The sequence below is a fragment of the Corvus brachyrhynchos genome, unplaced genomic scaffold (genome assembly GCF_000691975.1).
Source record: "Corvus brachyrhynchos isolate BGI_N302 unplaced genomic scaffold, ASM69197v1 scaffold69, whole genome shotgun sequence".
Lineage (NCBI taxonomy): Eukaryota > Metazoa > Chordata > Aves > Passeriformes > Corvidae > Corvus > Corvus brachyrhynchos.
The window spans coordinates 2,817,806-2,839,428 of NW_008240228.1; the positions used below are offsets into that span (position 1 = coordinate 2,817,806).

Sequence of the window (21,623 nt, forward strand, 5' to 3'; positions counted from 1 at the left end):
TGTTTTTACACCTTATTAGTGTGCCTTCCTCATGTTGAAAAATATTTAAAATGCACTAGCACCAAGAATCAAAGACGAGTGTCTTTAAAATGATAAATAAAATGGGATAGAGCTGACAAAAATTCAAGTAATTAATAATTAGAGTTCATGTGGAGAGGGAGGGAAAGCCTCAGGCTTTACTGGGGCAGCTTTAGATGCTGCCTCCTTCTGTTGCCTGCTTTGCACATCACTCACGCGCAGAGGCTGCAGCTCTGCTGGATGTGTAAATACTTCTACCTTGATCCATGAGCCTAAATGTCTGTGAAAGAGGATTCCTGTTAGGATGGGCTTTACAAAGCTGCAGTCTCCTCTCTGCTTGCTACAACAGCAAATCTCAGCAAAAAGGGCAGGGAACATAGATGGGGAAAGCAACATTTTTCATTTCTGCAGTTGATCCCAACACAGCTACTGCAGCAAAATGGGTAAGAACTGGGAACAAAGTTCAGCCACTGTCACCTCCTACACTCACAGCAGCTCAGGACATGAGCAGTCCAAGAATGGCTTGCAGGTACTTCCTGCAGCCTTGCTCGGAGAGAACATTTTTCAACCCATCCACATAAAATACCCTGCTCTGCGCCAGGCTGCTGCCCTCAAGCACTAGAGAGATTATACTATAAGAAGGTGGATGCATATGGCAATTTTTTGAAGTTTTTGCACAATATCTGTACTTTGCAGAGCTCTGCAGTCTCTCTGAAACCTTGACCACAGCCACTTGCACGTTGCCTTGTTGCTGCAAGGAGCCTCCGGTGTTGTTCTGTATTTACTCAATCCCAGCCTCTCCCTCTTCTACCAGGATTTGTAGCCACACTCTAACCTGGATCAGGGAAATAATCCTTCTAAAAAATTATCTGATTTTGAAGGGGAGGTATTTTTTTCAGCAGAGTAGTTTCCTGGTCCAGTACCCTGGGAGCCACACAAGTGCTTGACCCACAAGGACTGTAAACTCCCTTTTAAAAGTCTGGATGCTCCACAACAAACTCCCCAAATGCCTAAACCCAGTGAATACTGAATTCCCTCCCCCATTTACCTTTCCTCTTCAAGTCTTCATCTGGCTCATATGTCTCAATTATCTGCATTGCTCTTTTTGTGTCATAAAAGGGAAACAAAATTTCATTGAGCCGAGGATCTCGTTGATGCTAAGGTTAGAAAACAACGGAATTCAGCAAAACAATATATAGTGCATGGCTATCATCCAAGAGCATTTCATTACTGCAGATGAGAAAGAAAGAAGTGGACGTCTAAAAAAAAAAAAAAAAAAGCAGCCCTAAAACTTACAGACTACTCAACAGCAACTTCAGCATTAGGTAGAAAATGAACTTTATCTTTCATAGGAAACCTAGGCAGTTTGATCACAAAAATATTTTTAGAAAAGAAAAATCCAATGCAATCATATAACTGATAATACTCTTGCTTATTCATGAAAATAATGACTGCACGTGGCATCTGTGCAAATGAGATGCTGAAAATAAATAGCTCAATGTCTCTTTGTAAATTCTCTCTCTAATCCTTTTTTTTTGGTAAACTGACAGACTTGACTGGTGGCACTGTAACCACCTCTGCAAAAATGCAAGTCTTACAGAATATCTACAGACAAAGCAAAAAAGTAAAATAAAGCTATACTATAAATACAGATTTTGAAATCTGGGTCTAGAAATAGGGAAGCACTGGATGATTATTTGTGAATTGTGGAAACATCGTGTTTTTAACTATTCAAAAACCAGCACAGGTTCTTAGAAGAAATATACACAAAAATTTCACAGCATCATCTCTTGAACTCACAATAATTTACAATAGTAGGATTTCATAATGTATGCAATGTTTAGGTACAATTTAGCAGTGATTTCTAACAGACTAATAAAATCCAGAATTTTTATGTTTCCACTTTATAGTGGGCTATGTAATTTTGGTTTTTCTCCGTGCTGGATTAGAGCTGCACACTGTGCGCCTGATTCTCCATTAAAAGAAAATTTAAACCAGAATTGACGGAGTAGTGGCATGTAAGCAGATGCAACAAAACAAAGAAATAAATATGACTATGAAAACACTCTTTTACCCCAGAAGGTGCACAGTTTCCAAGCTTTAGTTTCAGCAGAATTCAGAGATGTAACAGGCCACCCCCATACTGGCCATCAATAATTTGGAGTGGACAGGATGGTGTAGACACGGGTTACACAGCACTATCAGCATTTGCTGTAATTCCTTATGTGGAAACTTTTTTGACCTTTTTTGTTTTGTTTTCCATGAGAACAGTAATATCCAATCCAATCTCTTTTCTTACAACCAATCCATTGGTGCATGTACTTAATTAACTCCAAGAAATTACAACCAATGCCAATTCAGTCATGCAATTAAGGCGGGATCTTTCAAGTAATGCTTCTGGCAGTCTGCAGCATCTAAACACAGCAGGTTTGTTCTGGCCAGATCGGCTGTTGGGATGCCCCAGTAAAACTCAGATGAAACATGACACGAGAGCAGATGGATGCAGGACATGACTTGCTCAGCAGCACACACCAACACCACTACAACACTGGCATGCAACAGTTCCACGGTGGCAAATGACAAGGCTTTATACCATTAGTGACAATACACCACTTCAGAAAATTGTAAGAAATAGCAGGGAAGGTTCTTCACTCAAGAAAAGGGCTCTTCCCTACTTGTTTTCTTCTACAGTTAGTCATGAGCAAACAGAAGAAAATAAATGGGGATAAAGCAAAAAGTCTCCTCATGAGAAAAAGTCCCAGAGTTATTAGAAGGAGCTAAGACCAAAATATTCTTCTATCAGCAACGATCATTGCTGATTATCAATTTTCCACATGAACAAAAGTGTGTCATTATGTTCACTTTTTAAAAAAAAGAAAGTTGGCAACTGATAAAGATCTACTTTAAAAAAGTGAGAATGTTCTGTAGCGTCTCTTGGGGAAATGTTCTGCACCATGGAGCTTGGTGGCACAGGGAACTTGTGACACAAAAGCAGACCAAAATTTGAAGTGTGAAGTTGCATCTAGAAAGACTAACTTCAGGGCTAATTGCCTATGTCCCATGAAGTTGTATTTGGTTATTCTAGTTACCCTGCCAGGCAGGACACCCTTACAGCAGGCATTCCCAACCATGTGAGGGTGAACTGACTAAAAACATCAGGAGAAATGATGCCCAGAGGGTTCTGCAAAGAGAGAAAAGCTCATTCAGCCTCCCCAGCCTGCCTCCAGCACCTTGGAGTGGGTACAGACTGAGACACGCAGCAGCTGAAAGTGCGCTAAAACCAGTTCTGCCTCTTGAATTTGCCCTGGGAGTGGTGAGAAGGTCCTTTTGGGGAGATGAACAACTGGGGGATGGGAAGAGTGAATGGGAAGGAGGGAGGGAGAGGAAACAAGTGGAAGAGAGAGAGAGGGTGGAAGAGCAAGGAATTGGGAATAGGAAAGGATCTCCCCAATACCTCCCTCCCAAAAGAATGGATGAGTCCTGGTCAGACTACTGAAAATTCCATTTTAATTGTTCCTTGCCTTGTTATTTTATTGCTGTAAATGAACTGCAGGAGCAAATCTCAGTGTGATTTCAGTCCTTTTTCTACTATAGTTCCCTTTTTTCCCCCCCCAAAATTTGGCTTTAAAAATAGGAGACCTAGACAAAATACTCAGTGCACGACAATAATTAAGTTCCTAAAAACTTCCCAAAAGCTTTAATACTAAAGCACAATTAAATCATCTGTCAGCCAGCTGCATTTAAAAGTCAAATAGAGACAGGAGTTTGGAAAAACTCCAGGAAAGCTGCTCATTCTCCTCTCATACCCAGTAACATGTCCTCATGCTCTCTTAAAAACCCGTAACACTTAGGGCTTCTGCAGCATGCCTTGGAGGTTACTTCAAAATAATTTAAGTTAAAGAGTCTCATGAAGAGTTGCTCTGCCAAGTAACTCCCCTCTCCTGTCTAATGATAATAATGTTTTTCTATCTGCCGGCATTAGACACCACTGCTAATTGCAGTGCTGGCCAGCTGCCAAGGGGACAGAAATGATCCCTTCAAGAGGCACATTCTGGGCCTTTCATTTTGTGCTTTTCAAATGATGACCAAAACTTTAAGCTCTATTTGGAAACCAAAAGACCTCCAGCACAGACCAAAGGCATTGGTTTCAGTCATCAGAATAAATGTCCTACTCTATAAAAAATACTTGAGTCATTTTTCCCAGCTCTGGTCACCAACTAGAGGGCCAACCACAAGATTTCCAATTCCAAAATGTATTTTTTCAACATGAACGTAGCCAACAAGATGCATTTCCCCCCAATACTACCTATAAAATAAGGTTCCTAATTCTGTAAAAAGAATTGCAAAAGCAGCACAAAATTGAGAGCACAACAACTCAATTTTAATTTTTCAATCAGTTACTGGAGATAGGGGGTTCTTACAAATGCTGGCAGCTTTTCTTCAGAAATTTAGGCCCAAGGAACTACACTTTAAACTAAAACAATTAGAGATCAAATTTAAAATAATGATAAAATAATAATTTACCTGAAAATGAAGACGGACATTAAAAAAATCAGAAGCTAACATGGTTTAAGGTGGGGGATAGGGCTGTGCGCTTCAAGCACTGAAGTGTATCTATCACTACAGGTGAACTGGGGGCTGAGGTGCTTTAAAGGGATAATTTAAATCACAACACTATCCTTTCTCTCTCCAGTGAAAAGCAAAAATGACAAGCCTTAGCTCTGACCCCAGCCCTGCAAACATTTAGACACTGAATTGGGTAACTAGCTGTGATAAAAGGATGTCTCACAGCAGCAAGATCAAGCCTGTGCTTCAATTTGCCACTAGATATGAACTAAAGCCCCAAGTATGTAACCCAATTATGTAATCAAGCTGTTAATCCTCTGTCTTTTCTTTTCGAATACCCTTTCTACACGTAATTCAGGTTTAGTGAAGAGTAAGGCACACATTCCGTCCTGAAAAATGAAATTGTATTCTAAATTTAGTATATAGGAAACTTAAAGCTTGGACTTCATACTGAAGTATCCAATATTTAAACATATATATATAAAAACATACATAAAATTGAACTGTAACTAGTAAAACAATTTTAGATAGAGAGATTTTTTGGTAATGCAGCCAAAAATGTCACATAGTGAGGCCAGCAGCTTCCCATGCTCCAGATGAAAATTATCTACTGGTACAAAACCAAGTAGGATGTGTCTATTTTCCATGGGTGTGTTCTTGTCAAATCCACATAGTGCATTTATTGCTGGAATTCCAAATGAGTCAGTTTTCTATAACTTACTGTGCTTTAGGAATAGAAAAGAACCAACCCCACACTGTTTATTGAACTACTTCACACACTCACGATGCTTTTAAGGAATACTAAATACTTCTGCCAACAACTGCATTCTGGAAATACAGCAATAAAAATATTTCCTCTTATTCTGCACACATGGTATTTTAAAAATCATATACAAACTCTTAAAATATCCTCTTAGCTCTTAGATTTGTAACAGATTGAAGTAATAGTGTTGAGGAGAATCAAATCCCTGTTTATAAAAGCCTACTTCAGTTTTTCTATTATTCTAGAAGGATTAGCAGATATATTTAGCTGGGGCCTGCAGGTGAAATAATTGCCTGCAATAAAATACTGGGTGTATTTTAGTGGAAACTGCTCAAATGTAACAGTATAAAAAATACAAAACACACAGAACACACTCCATAACACAGCAGCAAGTAATCAACAGATGCAACTGCAAAGCCAACACGTAGAAAGCACAACACCACACACAGCTGGAGCTGATTTTTGCACCTGGATGTTACCATAATGGAAAGATCAGCGGATCAGAAGCGTAGCAAATAATGGCATGGGACATGCAATGGAAAGATTGGAAGAAGCAAGCCACTGCAGACAGACTCGTATGGTAGTTAATGTATGAAAAAGCTTACTTCATTTAGAAAGCTCACTAATTGGTCTACCGTTAAATAATCAGTTTTGTCTCCATTGCTGAAAAGAAATTTATTAGAGAATGTAAGTTTTTATACACGATGCTACAGTAGGTATGATTTACATGTTGACATTGTTGATACTTTTAAAACCACCTACTATTTTCTACTTATAGTAAAGGAGCTCTAAAATCTCACAATGAACAGTCACAGAAAACACACTAGCTGTCTACGCTTGGCACAGTATATCTCCCACAACATATCTTCCTATCACTTAACAAACATGACTCCATAAAACAACATGTAAGTCCTCCAGCTGAGAATAAACTGAGTGAAGAAACTTTCCAAACTTCCAATTCCTTACTTAATTTAATTAGTTCACATACTGTGTTAATCACCTAGAGGAGCAAGTTAAAAATTACAGTAGTTAGTAAAGCCAATGCAAAAAAAAAAGAGTTCCAGGTGCTTCCTTTAACTCATGTAAAAGTTGCTCTAAAATACAGAGTGAACTTTTACATTAACAGTCTGAGAGGGGAGGAAGGGGTAAAACACAGACTGGAGTTTGTGCTAAAGTACTGCTGGTGCTACTAAGATTCAAGGGTAGATCAATTTTACAGTGTTCTCTCACTATTAGTTATGGACTAAAAACACAGCAAAATGTCTTCAAAGCAAGATTATCTTAAATTTGAACTTACATCTTCTTAAAGAGGTCCTCTATGTCAGTTCGGGGACATATCTTTTGGGTGAGCTCATAAAATTTCTCGTAAGTAAAAGCTGCAGGCTCAATTTCATCATTCTGCAACAAAATGCAAAGGTACATTTATCCAGACAAGAGAGCTTATGTGCTCTTTTCCCAAGAGAATATTTTGTATCAGAAAAAAGCAACTGAGAACTGGTTTAGCTCCTTAACAAGTATAAATTTACCTGGTGTCTTTTGTGCTCTCGCAAAGTAATTCTAAATCACCTTCATCATAGTTTGATGTGCTCGTATTCTAACCTCACAGTAACATTAATTCTACATAAACACAGAGCTGAAAAACAGTCTATTTTTCTTCTGAAGCATTAAAAAAAAAATCCCCAAACTCAAGTAGTTCAAGCCATCGCCTCTCTGGGGCTGCTGGCAGGGGCTCCCGCTGCAAGTGGGACAGAGATGGAGAGCAGCTCTCCAAAGGAGGGGAGCAAAGAGCAGAAGGAGACAAGAAATTAAAAAAAAAAATGCATTACATGCATATTCTGTGCTTATATATTTTGCATAAATGAACAAAAGGTAGTTTGTGACAGAAAAGAAGGGAAGCCTCCTCTAAGAGGCTTAAGGACCCCTGTGTCATACAAATTTAATCACATTTTGGCTCTAGTAAACAACCTCCAGTGATTAGTAAGTAACAAGCAATAGGCACACTTTTTGTGATGCAAATGACTTAGATTACAGCTCCAAACATGAATGAGTCATCAATTTATTAGTACACAAAAAACAGTCATTCAAAACCACTAAATACCTTTCCGCTGGGAAGACCTAATTCCTTAAGTGCTTGAAAGATCACTTTTTCTGTTTTACCTGATGCAAAGGTTCTGGTTATGCTAAAACAAAAAACAGTGGAGAGAAAAAAAAAAATCAGAGAAATGTTAGTCGCTTTTAAACAGTCAGTTCTCTCTCTCTCTTGCTTTTACTGCCAACATTCTCCCCTGGCTTCAGTTGATGAATGTAAGCAGCTTCCAAGTAATAGTGCAGTTGAAGAAGTGCTCTAAGCTCCACAGAGCAGCGCTGCTCTGCCTGCAAGCCAGCCATTAGAAAATACATCAAAATAATGAACTGCAAACAGAACAAAAGAGGGGGGTTTTTTCCCCCAATACACTGGGATACAGAGCCATGCAAAGCATTCTTCTCTTCGCTCTTTTAAGCTGTGTGCTGAGATAAATGACTGTTTAGAAAGCAGCAGATTCTCCAAGTGAGGAGACTCGTATCTCTGGTCCTAACTGGTTGTGGCGACTTCCCTTCCATTCCAGGCATTAACCTGCACCTCCCAGGTCACCCATAAGGTAGGTGTGGACCGTTCCCCATGGCAGCTTCCTTCCTCTTTCCTTTTCAAGCAGCTGCTGCTATCAAGAGACTCCCAGCCACATGCCAAATCCCATTCCCTTCTGCGGTGCACATCCCTCCCTCTGGATGTTCCCTCACCTCACAGCCAGTGAGAATATCCTGTCCGAGTCATACTACACACAAATCCTTTTAAGTAGGCCTCAGTTGCCACTGGAATATTTCCACCAAACTGATGAGCATCCTGTCCTTCCCAAAGCATGACTTCACCATGCATATAACGGACAAACTGGTTTCACTTGGAATGAGATAAATCCCACAAAAATGTACCTATTTCATATGATTAATATGAAAGTGTTTGGTCTAGTTCTGTTTCCATTTGAGATGAGTTTGAATAACCCCTGGCTCTGGAAACAGGGATCCAAACCTGACAGCTCTCCTGCCTTCTGCTTAGGGTTTGAGCTAAAATGGTGTGTCCCACAACCCCTTGGTCTTGGTGTCTTCGTCTGGTGAGAGAAACTGAAGTCTGTATCCAATACACATTTCTAACAAAAGCTGTACATTGGGAAACACTGATAAGAATTCGTTGTTCTTTATCATCAAGTGAGACAAACATTTGCTGAGACTTTTAGTTAATCTCATGCATAATAAATAATTGCACGTGACAAGAGACGTGAAACAAATTGTTGCCATAGCAATTCACGGTTGTTTTGCTCTCCAAAACACTCTAAACGGCCCATAAAAATATTTTCATACTAATAAAATTAAGATCAGGAAGTGAAATATCTAAATGATAAAAAAATATTTTAACAAAACTTAGCCTTTTTTTTCTTTCTTACTGGCTCCTTACAACACTTAGATTTCTATGTCCCTATTTAGGCATCTAAGTTAGCTGTTTGATTTTCCAAAGCTGATAAGTACCAAGATATTTTCACTAAAATATAGACTGAGTTTAACTTCAGGCACTTGTTTCTTTAAAAAATACTCAGGCATCTATTTTTCTGCTAATTCTAAAACACAGAGTAATGTTAGCTCTACAATTTACAACCTATTTCCAGCCCTATAAATTTCTATGTCTGTTGTAATGAATCGGGCTCCAATAATAAATGTCCTGTAAAACATGTAATATTGGTGTAAGTAATTAATCAGATGTGTGCCAAGATTCCATGGCTGTAGGGAACTTATTTTTGATGCCAAACAAATTTTTTTCTTTCACAAAAGATGACAGCAAACATAGCAGTAACTTGTAATGAGAGCAGCAGTGTGAAGAAGATTGCATGAATCAAAAAAGATTGTAAAAATACAGTGTGACACACTCATTTTGCTAAGGCTATTGCAAATAAAACTGCCTTTCCCTCTCTCAGAAGAGACTTCATCCTAGCAGATTTACATTCATCTTGACACCTACAGGTGTTTACTCCTCATGTTGCACCTACAGTGGTTTGGGGCTTATGGTTCCATGCCAGTGTACTTCCTCATAAATACTGAAAATACTTCCCGACTCTGGAACTGAGGCATATGACTCTATTGTGTTTGTTGGTGGATTAAAGGACTTGGATACTTCAGACCTGCACCACTTTCCAACCATTACTTCAAAAATCAAGCCAGCACAACCTGTAGAAATCAATCTTCTGCCATGGCTCCACTGAATTTATCAGCTTGGCTTGACCTGGAAGTACTGCCTACGCTGTACAAGGAATTATCTAACTTTGATTTCCAACCAACACTGAAGTATTGAAACAGATTCCAGACACTCTGGAGTAATCAATACAAAACACACTTAAAAAACCTCTACTTTCAAATTCACTTAATTAAAATACTACAAAACAGATTTAAGCTTCATTTGTCATAGTTTAGCTTTTCCTTTTTTTTCCTATACATTTTCATAGTTAGGACCTAAACTTGCTTAAATCCTTTAAAATGTAGTTATACAAAGGGACAAGCATAGACTGAGCAAAGCTAATTTCCAACCAGGCTCTAAATGAGCAAGTGCAACTCACTCATATAGAAAATCTATTTTCTGCCAACAGAAAGTTGAAGAAACCAAGTAGATTTTTTTTTCTCAACAAACACTGACCTGTTTACTCATCTATTACAGCAGTGTTAAAATCTGAACATACAAAATGTCTTACAAATTGCGTGTCTTTGCAAGATCTGTAAATGTAATTCTAGACTCAGACTGCTAAAATTTATTAAAGCCCAAAAGGCAAAAGTGCTACTCTCTGAAGGTTTTCACACTGCTAACTGCCAGAATTCCTTCTCTCCCAAACACAGTACATCGACAGCAACAGACCTATGCCCCAAAATACATTAAAATCCAAAAGTAGCTCGAGAAAAATGCTTGTGACTTTGAAACTCCCAACTGTGCAACCAAGAGTCACAAATATTTATGGCATTTACCACCAACAGCCCGAGGAGTGTCACCTTCTCAAGGCTGATCATTCCCTATGAAGAATGTGATAGCCGCAAAATTTGTTTCAAACTTGGGAGGAAGTGCAAGGAGCTCTGATTCTACAGAGGAGATTTTTTTTTCCCTCGGTGTTTTACTGCACTTCTGTGTAAAAATGAAATACAGGAGCATTTGTGATAAGCATTCCTACAGCTGAACAGACCTGCTGGGCGTTCTGTTTCTGAGAGAGAAACCTTCCCATCTGTATCCCCAGAGCTACAGCAATTGCTACAGAAGCCCCTGGCAGCAGGAGGAGGGTGAGGAAGCAGGGCTGAATAAATAACAGTGGATTTAAAACAGGTAAAATGGAAAGGTCACTTGGAGGGGAAGCACCAGTGGTTTAAACCAGTGAAAGAGGTACTGGGGGAGAAGCTTGGGTAGGAAATGTGAAACTTTGGTGCCCCTTGCATAGCAGAGCCATTCAGCTCACATTTCCCAGTGCTCCCTGGCTTGCCTTCCTCATATACATGTCCCTCTCCTTATGCATCTCCCTCCTCCTGTTTCCTTTTGCTCTTTCCACTTCCCTTCTCTGCACTAAGTGTTCACGGACGAAAGGGGGAAGCAGTGAAATTCCCCCCATCCCAGGCTGCCCAGTGCTGAGACCCATTGGTGCCTGTGTCCCACTTCATTATCAGCAGCTCCTGCTGGACCAGGCCAATCCCATGGTGTTGCCATCCTACATCAGGGCCATGATTCCCCCTCTTTTCCAACGCAGCTCTGCAGAGCAGACTGAGTTTTTCTCTCCCCCATTCACACTCCTCACTGACACCTCTCCTCATCCTTTCAGTGGGTGACACAGCACTTCTCGTGTGAGCCCCAAAAATTCTCCACATTTCACTCACACCAAGATACCACATTCCTTGGAGTATCCAGATGTAAAGGAGATTCAGCTCCATGGAATAGTAGATCCCTTATGAATTTGTAAGCAACCTACTTTCACAATAAATTAAACTGCTAGGGACTGATTTATGTTAACCTGTAAATAGTGCCAATTCAAATTTAAAGACTTAATACAGTGGACCCAGTGAACTGGACTTTTAAGCAACAGACAGGCTTGTCTGCATACACAAATCTGTGCTGGAGCATAACAGAATTTATGCCTCACTAAATGTGATCTGAAATATTTAAAGGCAGAAACTGTTTCAGACAAGCTAGCACACTATAAATTCACACTGTGGAATAGGGTTCTGTGTTCGAACACAGGCAAAGCCGTAAAGTCCTGAAAATCAATTTGTCCCTGTGGTATTGTTCCCTCATCCAGCTAATGATATTCCTCTTGGGACTTCTGCACAGGAGGTGCTTCATGGCAGCTGAATTTGAGAGAGAAGCAGGGACTTGGCCATGTGAGAACTGGAGGATTAATACACTGAAGCAGCTTTAACACTGTCAAGGCATCACCTGAGTCATGAAACTAAAGAAACATGGAAAGCAGCATGGCAGGCTCTTTGTCCTCCTGCACATTCTATAGATGCAAAAACCTCTTTTCCTCCCTTGGAAAAAAAATGGTTGTGTGAGGCTTATTTTACAAAGTCCTTCCTCTTGCTCCCTTCTGCCAGTTTCTATTTATGAAAAACCAGCATGCCCCAAAAATGTGGTTTGCATGTACTTTATGAAGAGAAGAGCAGCTCAAGTATGAGCATGACTGAAGTTCTAGAGCAGGAGGGGGGAGTATTACTGCCTAGCCAGAGAGGACTGAAAATCAGTAACTTGTAATAGTTAATAGCTGCACAGAAAGAAAGATACTGTTCTGGCTTTGCTGTTCCTGACAACAAGTAACCCAACAATTCATTTACCGCGTGGGCAAACCCAAATATTGTCCTGGGGGTTCCTATAAAAGCAGAAGCATTTTTGGCAGGCACATATATGTCTCTTTAACAAGGAATTACAGCTTAAAAGTACCTTTTTGTCCTCTACTTTACTGGCCTGCAAGCTTTTATGGTTCTTTTTTTAAAGTATTTTATCAAATTTTACAACTGAAAAACCCATCCCAGGGTTTGAGGAGTGTTAGGCTGAGAAATCTGATGCTCTTAACTCTAAGTGACTTTGGAAACTATTACAAGAACTCATATCCTCATTACAATGGACTGCAAAAAAATAAAGAAATTACTAGGTTGATAAGAAGTCCTGCCTAGCTTACCAAGGAGGTCAGATAAGAATACCTAGTTCCGTACTTACTCTTACATACATACTAGTAATAAAATGGATATTATATTCCATTATTAGGTGACAGAATTTTATTAAAATTACAGAACTAGGAACTGAAAAAACCTAGAGCTCCCCAACTGTGCTTACCTCCGAACTGGAATTTTCCCATTTGTGTTTGTTAGAAAGGCCAGCTTCATCCAGCTGAAATTAGGAATGAAATATTTTTAAAATACTATTTATTAAAACTGAGGTCTAGATACTTAAGTTTAACTTATTGCCATGTCTGCAAAATGAGTACAAACAAATCATTGTTCCGCAATAAAAACATTTTTCTGTAACCTTTTAGTGCTTGAGACAGAGCAACTCTTTAACTGTAAAGGCAAAAAGCAGCCCAAAAAAATCAGTACAGCAATTAACACAAGTATGAAGATGAGAAAGTCTCATGGGATTTTGCTTGCATATGCATCAAGGAAAAAACAAACCAGCCAATAATTAAAACATACACTAGGATAAATCAAATGAGCAGTTACAAATTCTCCTATAATTTCTCCTGGGCAGGTGCCAAATGTAGCCTTGAGACATCTTTGATCTCAATGAAAGACAAACTCTTAACTCATTTAACACCATTTTCTTTATGACACTGTTTTGTAAATGTCAAACTATGAATAACAATTGGGTTTTTTTTCCAATTCCAACAAGGAAAATACAAGGACAGGAAAATAAAGGAGAAAGGGGAGGAAAGCAAGTAACTTACTGTTTCTTGAGACACGTCATTGGACTGACATTGTTAGCTCTAAAGTTATGTATGATGGATCCAAGCCCTTCTACCCATTGCTGAAAAACACAAAAACACCGAAACACCGAATTAGGGAAACTGAAGAGGGAAGAAGTAGGAAAGTTTGTCTTGGGGGAAGGCTCCTCCTTGCAGCCATGGATAATATTAATAACCTGTGCTGAGGAAAAAAACTACCCACTTCACAGCCCATACCATGGAAAAGTCCAGCCACATTTTATCCATTACTATTTCATCCTCCACTGGACAAAGGGATTGTGCTTTCCACTCTTCCAAATGCTACACGTGCTATCAGCAGGACTAATAAATCAGCTTATTGCCAGCCGAGGCAAGTGATCCATTGACTGATTTATTAAGCCCTCCATTTATAGCCCCATATGAACATCTGCCTCCCTTCCTGTGGTGGGGGGCAATGTCAACTATCACTGAGCACCATTATCCAATGGGTGATGACATATTTAACTGGTCCAGTTTAGAAAAGGAATGAAATGAAATATTAATGCTCTAGAGCAAACCACGGGGAGGCACAACAATTGCTCAGTGACGCTGACCTCATCTCACACCCTGCTACGTAGTCAAGTCCTGCTGGGTTTTCTTGTTTTCATCCTTAAAATGCACAACATTCCAAATAACCACTGGGATAACTTCCAGCCAAGAGCAGCATGACAGCGCTTATTTATGTAATTCCTCTTTTAGGGATCTATTTTTCTGCTGTAGCCTGCACCCAGATTTTGCAGAACTGTAGAGAAGCAGCTTAAGGCTTAGGCCCGAACATGAACACTCACTGATTTCAGCAAGAATCCTGCTAGGAAAAAGCCATGGGAAGAGGAAAAAATGGCAGTGCTACCAGCCAAGTTCAATCTCAATTATGCCGTTGTAACACTAGGATTACTCAACAGATAATTTACACTGGTGGAACAGAGATGGGATTTGGTCCACTGCTAAACATTAACCTTATGAATAAAGGAGCTTTTTGCTTCTGGCCAAATGCTGTGCATGCAGCTTGAGCTGACTTGGGCAGGATCCAGAATATGACACTTATAAATAGATGGAGATGAGTGTATTTTTCTTCTCATGAATGAGTGCTGTACATCTGCAAGACAGATGAAAAAAATCATGATTTATATTGGAGGAACACTAACATCTTTGGGAAATGGCATATTGTAAACTGCAGGCAGCAAATCCCTGCGGGCTAAAACAAGGTCTGAGGTGTCAATTCAACAGATAAACAACATACTTAAGGAGACCCTTGTACTCATGAAATATTAAATCTGTTTTGCTTTAGGAAAAGTAGTCACTTATTAAGATATGTATTAATATTTAAGTGTTCTTTTTTAAGTTAACTTTTAAATAAGTACTGCATAAGATTCAAATAGATCAAATGTCTGTCTGGGAATCATTTGAAAAACAGAACTCTCACTTATGAGGAAAAGTAGTATTTGGGGTTTTCTTAGGTGTGTTTTTGGGCTTGAAAACACCCTCCCAGTAAGAATCTGCCCTCCCATCTCTCTTTTTCCAGCTGCATGAGTAAGATGGCTTTGTACTCATAGGCTGAAGGAACTGCCTAGGGAGATAAAGAAAGCAAGGTTCATGGGCTAAGATAATATTACTTATTAGAACTGATATAACTAGAAGCTACTGACGGATTTAGGAAACACTTATCTTTTCCTACAAATATTCCCTCACCTCAGATGATAAAGGAATGGTGCTTGAGATAATTCCATGCTAAATGCCTGAACAAATCTTATGTATACTTCCATGTCCTAGAACTTTAGAAATTCAATTACTATCAACTACCTACATTTGAGGGTTTGTGGGGTTTTTTTGGGGTTGGGTTTTTTTTGGTTTGTTTGGTTGGGTGTTTGTTTTTGTAACTCGTACTGTCTGCACTGGTCTGTCCCCTTCCAAACTCCCCAGCCTTCCAACACTGACCCAACCACTCAATGGCACATTCACTGCAAACAAAAAGCCCTTGCAAAATTAAATTACACCAAATGCACGTTGTGAATAAACTGCAGTCTTTCTCCCTTTTTTCTCTGCCAAAAACCACCACTGGTGCAGTACTGATAATATCAGCATTTCATTTGGAACTAAACACCTACAGATCCCTTCTGATTTGAAGGCAGTGGATTACGACTATACCAGATACAACAAAAACTAACATTTAAAAGTAAGGTTTGCCAGCACTCAGCTCTGGAGTTACTTCTGCACATCTAGAAAAGCTGCCAAAAAGGAACACTGCAAGAAAAAAAAAAAAAAAGTGAAGAGAGAAATCAATACACTAAGCACTTCCCAAGTGATTTTTTTGCAGGAGTTGTCTTGATGGTTCCCACTTTAGAGGCCTCCCTAACCTTTTTTCAGTGTTAATGCCCTTCCCTAACAGAGCTGACAAATCAGGAACTGCACTCCCTTGGAGCAAAAGAGCACAAACCTACAACCAAACACTGATGAGCCACAAAAGCATCACATCTCTGCTGGCAGCAAGCAAAAGAGGGACCCAAGAGCCTTTGTCCAGCTCAGAATCATCTTTACATTGGCGTGATGTGCCCTGGGCAGGACATGGCAGTTCCAGAGCCACGTCTGCCCATCTGTTCCACGCCACAGTGCAGCATCTGGCTGCCTGCCCTTTGCTTTGGGGCTAGAGCAGGTTCTGCAGCGTTTCATCAGATGCTGCCCACGGCTATCAGCTGGCCCCACATTAACCAGGAAGACAACAAAAAACCAAATTCAACAACACATTCAATGCAGTCAGACTTTTTGTCCATCTGAGCCAGAATAGTCTCCAATTAACTGTCTTCATACTTGCTTTTAAGGCACTGTGATCCAGTGCACAGATACTCACAAAATTCAGTGTCAAGCTGGCAATATATTACTTTCCTTCAACAAAACATTCTCAGATTTAATGTACACTTGTCTGATGACCTTGCAGGAGGGATGAAAGAAGGGCTCAGGTTTTTCTCAACTAACACACAGACAAATACAGCAGCAGCCTCGCTTGTATTCTATGACAGCACTCCTTATTTTACAGATGAAGCTGAAAGACCTGTAAATCTATGTAAGTAACAGAGATAAAGACCCTCAGTTCTCTTCTTTCACGCTCAGCATTTTCAAATCACTACCTTTGCAAAGGAGGAAAATCCTATAACAAGATAAATTCTGAAATGAGGTAGATAGGAAACATTTTGGTCTTAGAAAAAAAAATGTTTTTGATAGAAATCAGGGTATGTTGGATTCTCACTGACGCTAGGGTTGAATAATTTCCAATTTTCAAAATATGATTCAGTACCTTTAATCTGTCGAGGTAGCTCTTGAATGGCTCCCTATATACAAATATTATTCCAGATTCACAGAGGGATCTGGGCCCTGCTATCTAGTCCTAGAAAATCAACAGTCATGAAAAGAAACAAACACCAGCGCACCTAAGCTCAGACCCTTAGGCTGACAGAAGAGGACAAAATCTATGCTGCAGGCTGGAACAAGCAGCATGTTGTTTTTCTCTGATGAGATCAAACACTGTCAAACATCTCTAGAAGGAGAAGGGGCAAGAAAAATCAATCAAAGAAGCACTCTCTTAGCTTTTGCTGTAGGACTGAAATGCTTCCGAGGCACTTAGTGACCCTGTGTTAGCTGAGGTTCACCGATGAAACACGGGCAGCACTGGCAGGGTGCACAAATAAGTCTGGCCTTTCAGCTCTATTTTAGCCATCAACCTTTCATTTAGGCAGGGTTGAAAAGGACAAGAATTATGAAAGGTTAAAAATCACCATGGCCTACAGCTCATGAAATCCCAGACAAGGCCATGTATGGCTTATTGATCGACGGGGTCAGTATTACCCAGACCTCTTGAGATTTTACCTTCCCTTGCCCAGTGCAGCCTCTCCAGAGTTGCACTCCACTTATTCCAGGCATCAGGAAAGCCAGGGAGGCAAGAAGGCATTGCCCTCTGATTTTGGTGTTCAGTGTCTGGGACTGGCTGCCAAGGGCTCCGTAGCTTGAAGGCTCAGAAAGCCCACAGAGAATTGTCTCCCACCTCTTCCCAAGACAGCCGTGGGCTGGCAGGAATCACTGGCACTTGCCCTCAGCCAGCAGATGTCCCTCTTCTCTCAATGCAGACATCTCAAAACTCCTCTCTGCTCCACGAAAATCACCCTTCCTCTCACTCCAGCCAGCCACAGCAAGGAGACCTGAGGAGTGGCAGTGCCAAACCTCTTCCCTACCTGACTGACCGCAGCGCTGATTTTTGCAGGATATCGCTGTGAAAATACTGGCACAAAAATAAAAGGGATCCTTCTGACTTTCAAATGTTCCATCAGGAAAGCTGAGGCTCACACGCTCCATACTGGGAGCTGCCCGATGTGTCCAGACTGCTACCACACTGCAACAAAGCTTCCTAGCCTGGAGTGGCTTTTCCAGCCTTGGAGGGGCCTACTCTGAAAGGAGCTGGAAGAATCACTTTGGCTGCTTTTGTATGCAAACTAAGAGAAACACAGCGGAGCTCTGCACAGTGAAATCGACCTCCTGGCTATGGAGAACCAAGGCTAAAGCTGTCAGTTTACTGACAATTCCCCAGTGGCATAGCCAAGAACGTCCATGAAAAGGCAGAAAAGCACATGCAAAGCCCCAACAGTTAATTGCAGGCTGGGATATGAAGATTTCTCTAGAGAACAGGGCATTACATCCTGGGCACAGGTAAGCAGTGGTCATATATTTAAGGCAGTGATGAGATAGAAATGTTTATCATGTGGGCTAAGAGACATAAGCCATATACTTCCACAGTGGGACACAGAGAACAGCAGGGAGGCTTCTAGAGATCTGTTCAAGAGTGTTTTGCAGGTTCCTTGAAAAGTTTTACTTTGAAACATCAAAACAAACCAAAGCATTGAGAAAGCAGAACTTTTCTGTAATGTATTTGTGGATTATTCCCATGGGAATCTTCTGCTACTTTCTACTACTCTTAACAATATGATTTGGGCAAATGTTTAATAGCTTGTTTCAGGGGAAAAACATCAGGGTCAATCAGGCCGGGCTGGATGGGTAACGTGGTCTAATGGAAGGTGTCCCTGCCCGTGGCAGGGGAGTTCAAACTGAATAGTCTTTAAGGTCCCTTCCAACCAAAACCATTCTATGATTCTATGAAACAGAACTTTTCTTTGTAAATCAAAACGAGCTTGATTAGTAGAAACACCAACAAAAACGATCAACCTGAAGTGCTTCGTCTTACCAGAACATCTTAAACAAACTGAAAAATAAAAAAAATTCTCATTCCAGCTGAGAAGCTGGGAAGTTTAACAATGTCAAAATGAAATGTTTTCAACTGCAGTTGAAAATGCCATGCCATGAATATTGTTAGCTGTATGATATAGCCTGCATTTACCTTTATGTTGTTTGCCAGTGTGTAATTAAGCATTTTAGCACATTCTGTTCATTCTGGTGCCTCACAGGTTAAGTCACCAGTGTGTGAACCACTGTCTCAGTAACACACCTGCAGAATACATCTATTTTCCATCAAATCCAACTAAAAGTGTAAAACCAGTGTAAAAGGTTGCTCCACTCTCCTTCCCACCCTGTCTCCCCTGTGGCTGTTCCTATCCCAGACCTACTGCCAGAGGAATGGTGTACATCAGCACTTCCCAAAGCCACATTATCTTAAACACTGGTGGGAGCTTTGCCTCTAAATATGATTTTAACATTAAGGCTCTTCCTTAAATTGAATTGAATTGAATTAGGAGTGTTCACTGAACTCCTCTGCCAGCAGGGCATGGGGAACAGTACTTTCAGGCAGAAGGGCAAAATCTATGAGCTGGAGAGATGGTCCTTTCCAACAAAACAACTGGAGCTGGGAAAGTACAACCATCAGGGCAAATTTACCCCTGATATGCACTAAAATTAAGTAATGTTAAAGAAGATGACTTAGGGTCATCTTTTAAGCTAAACTCCTTAATGCATTCCAAGAGTAGATGAGCAAAGAAGACAAGAAGTCGAGATTTTGGGTCACTGAAGTACAGCAGCTTTATCGGACTAATGTCAGCTTTGGATAGGCAGCCCACATGCCAAGGGCTGAGGCCTCACATCAGCACTACATCTCTTCTGCCCTAAGGAAATTCAACCCCAAATATTCACTGGCCTTTTCAAATATCCTAGATTGAGGAAAACAGATTATCCAGTTACTAGGGCACAGAAAGTCCATCTGGGAAGTGAAAAAGAAAAATACACACATACGCTCTCATCTCTACTATGCATGTGTGTGTGTTTTTTAATTTTAGCTCAGGGTAATTTATATAGCCTGATTTAATCAGGATTCCAAACATCAGGTTTTAAATTCCACCTTTTACAGTTACTCCCTACTACCACAGTGGAGCTGCTTTAGGAGTGGACTACGACAGCTGCTTGCAATCAGAGACAGAATACACCCTATTTTGTGGCTGTTTTAAGAGTGGAAATGAAAACCAATTTCTCAGCTGAAAACACCAATAAAATTTAAGTAGATAGAATGTAAATACCAGAGTTGGAGCTTGGAGACAAGTGGAGAGATAATAAACACACTCTTGTTGTTGGAATAGCTATACTTGGAGCTCAGCAATGCCTCAGACAGACCTGCTGAGCACCAGGGCCACATGGGGCTGCCGCTGGGCACAGGTGATGACGAATGACAATGGGCAGCCTGGGATGGGCCTGGACTGGAGGGCTCAGCACTGCCCACGGCAGGCACCAGCCCACCTGCCACAGCGGGGGCACCCCCAGGGACTGTCCTGCTCTGCCACCCTGTGCCAGGGATCTGGCAGAACCTGCTTCCCACCAGTACCACTCCTTGCGTGGATAGGCTGAAGAAGCCAGGAATTTTCACCAATTTCCTTTGTCATGGTTCCTCAGTCCCATTTTAACCCATCCTTCAGGGAGTAACAATTGCTTCTTCTCCAGCTGTAAATTATCACCTACAGAACTTTTTTGGGCAGAAAGATTCTGAGCTTTTGTGTTTGAATCTGCCACTCAAATCCCTCATTTTTAAGTATTCCAATCAGGTACAGATCAATCCTGACCCTGGTTTATCTCAGGAAGGGACAGAGTAATGCTCTGTTCCTCATGGCGAGAGTGGGGAACAGCAGAAACCTCAGGTTTCTTACACCTATTTTACAACCCTCACACATACCAGGGCTGTTTAAGCCTCAGTCATTGCCCCTTCTCCTCCTAGCTCTTGCCTCTGACATTTCAAAGGAGGGGCTTATATTTGAACACGGATTAAATCAAGGCCTATTTTAAACCGCAGTTAGCAGCTGCACAGCTACTTAATGCCGTGGAAAGGCTTGCTTCTTCTAGAGGGGATTTACTCTGTCCCACAAGAAAGATGTTTTCTCCTGAACAAAACAGGAAGAGTTAAACAGGAGCACTTCTATGTGCAGATAACTCCTAGAAAATTCTATTTTAGCACAGAAGTACAGTAGCAAGTTGATGTATTTACCATATACCAAAGGTCAACACAGTACGGGCCAAATTCCCCAGTGAAGGCAACTTAGAAAGCTCTACATTGATTTTTTTGGCTTGATCTGCTTTATCCTCTCCCTCGTGCCTCAAACAGATCATATCAGATGAGGTGGATCATCACTGCTGACAGTTCTGGATACATGTTTTGGTGGAAAGGCTCCCAAATGCAGGACTCTGACATCCATGGGCTCTCAGAGCCTGCCCACTGCAGCATGACACACCAGTTCTGTAAGGCTTGGCTGTTAATGAGCAGTAGATCTTTTCGACAGCATAATTAGCTCATCTCTTGTGACAGTCTGTGTAATAGGCCAACATTCTCACAAACCAATTAGTCTAATACAGGTTATTGAGATCTAAGGTGCCTAAGAAACTTAACTGCAGCCGTTTTCACAGTAAGGCAGAGACACTGCTGGGTTAAATATAAAAGTGAATGCTGCCAACATCTCCTTTGCTTTGCTTCTTTTTTCAAATGCTTTCAAAACATAACTCTGACACATTATTTCCCTTAAAGCCTGCTGAAAATACACACAGTAAAATCAATTTAGTGTACCCATGTAAGTTATAAAAGTATTTCTCCTATAAAGGAGTTTACTCAGCATTGCCAGTGTTTCCAAAGATATGGATCCAAAACAATGAAGAATAAACCATGCCTGCCAACGGATTTAGTGATGCTGCATTCAGCAAACAGTTTTAAAGGAGGGGACTTAGCAGGTGTGTGATACTGATCACTATTTAATACCTATCTCACAGGCAAAACATTTTAATTCTAAATA

The 21,623-nt window shown here is 40.6% G+C and overlaps 1 protein-coding gene across 7 annotated transcripts in view; it reads right to left on the reverse strand.

Annotated features, from left to right (window-relative positions):
• PLCB4 (phospholipase C beta 4) overlaps positions 1-21,623 on the reverse strand; it is a 179,541-nt gene that overhangs the window by 59,082 nt on the left and 98,836 nt on the right. For all 7 annotated transcript variants that reach the window (XM_008642015.2, XM_017745246.1, XM_017745249.1 and 4 more), the window contains 6 exons: positions 13,333-13,412; positions 12,726-12,779; positions 7,446-7,527; positions 6,645-6,745; positions 5,953-6,010; positions 1,067-1,175 (listed from right to left, as the gene is read on the reverse strand). In XM_008642015.2, coding sequence (XP_008640237.1) covers positions 1,067-1,175; positions 5,953-6,010; positions 6,645-6,745; positions 7,446-7,527; positions 12,726-12,779; positions 13,333-13,412 — 484 coding nt within the window. The remainder of the gene's footprint in view (positions 1-1,066; positions 1,176-5,952; positions 6,011-6,644; positions 6,746-7,445; positions 7,528-12,725; positions 12,780-13,332; positions 13,413-21,623) is intronic.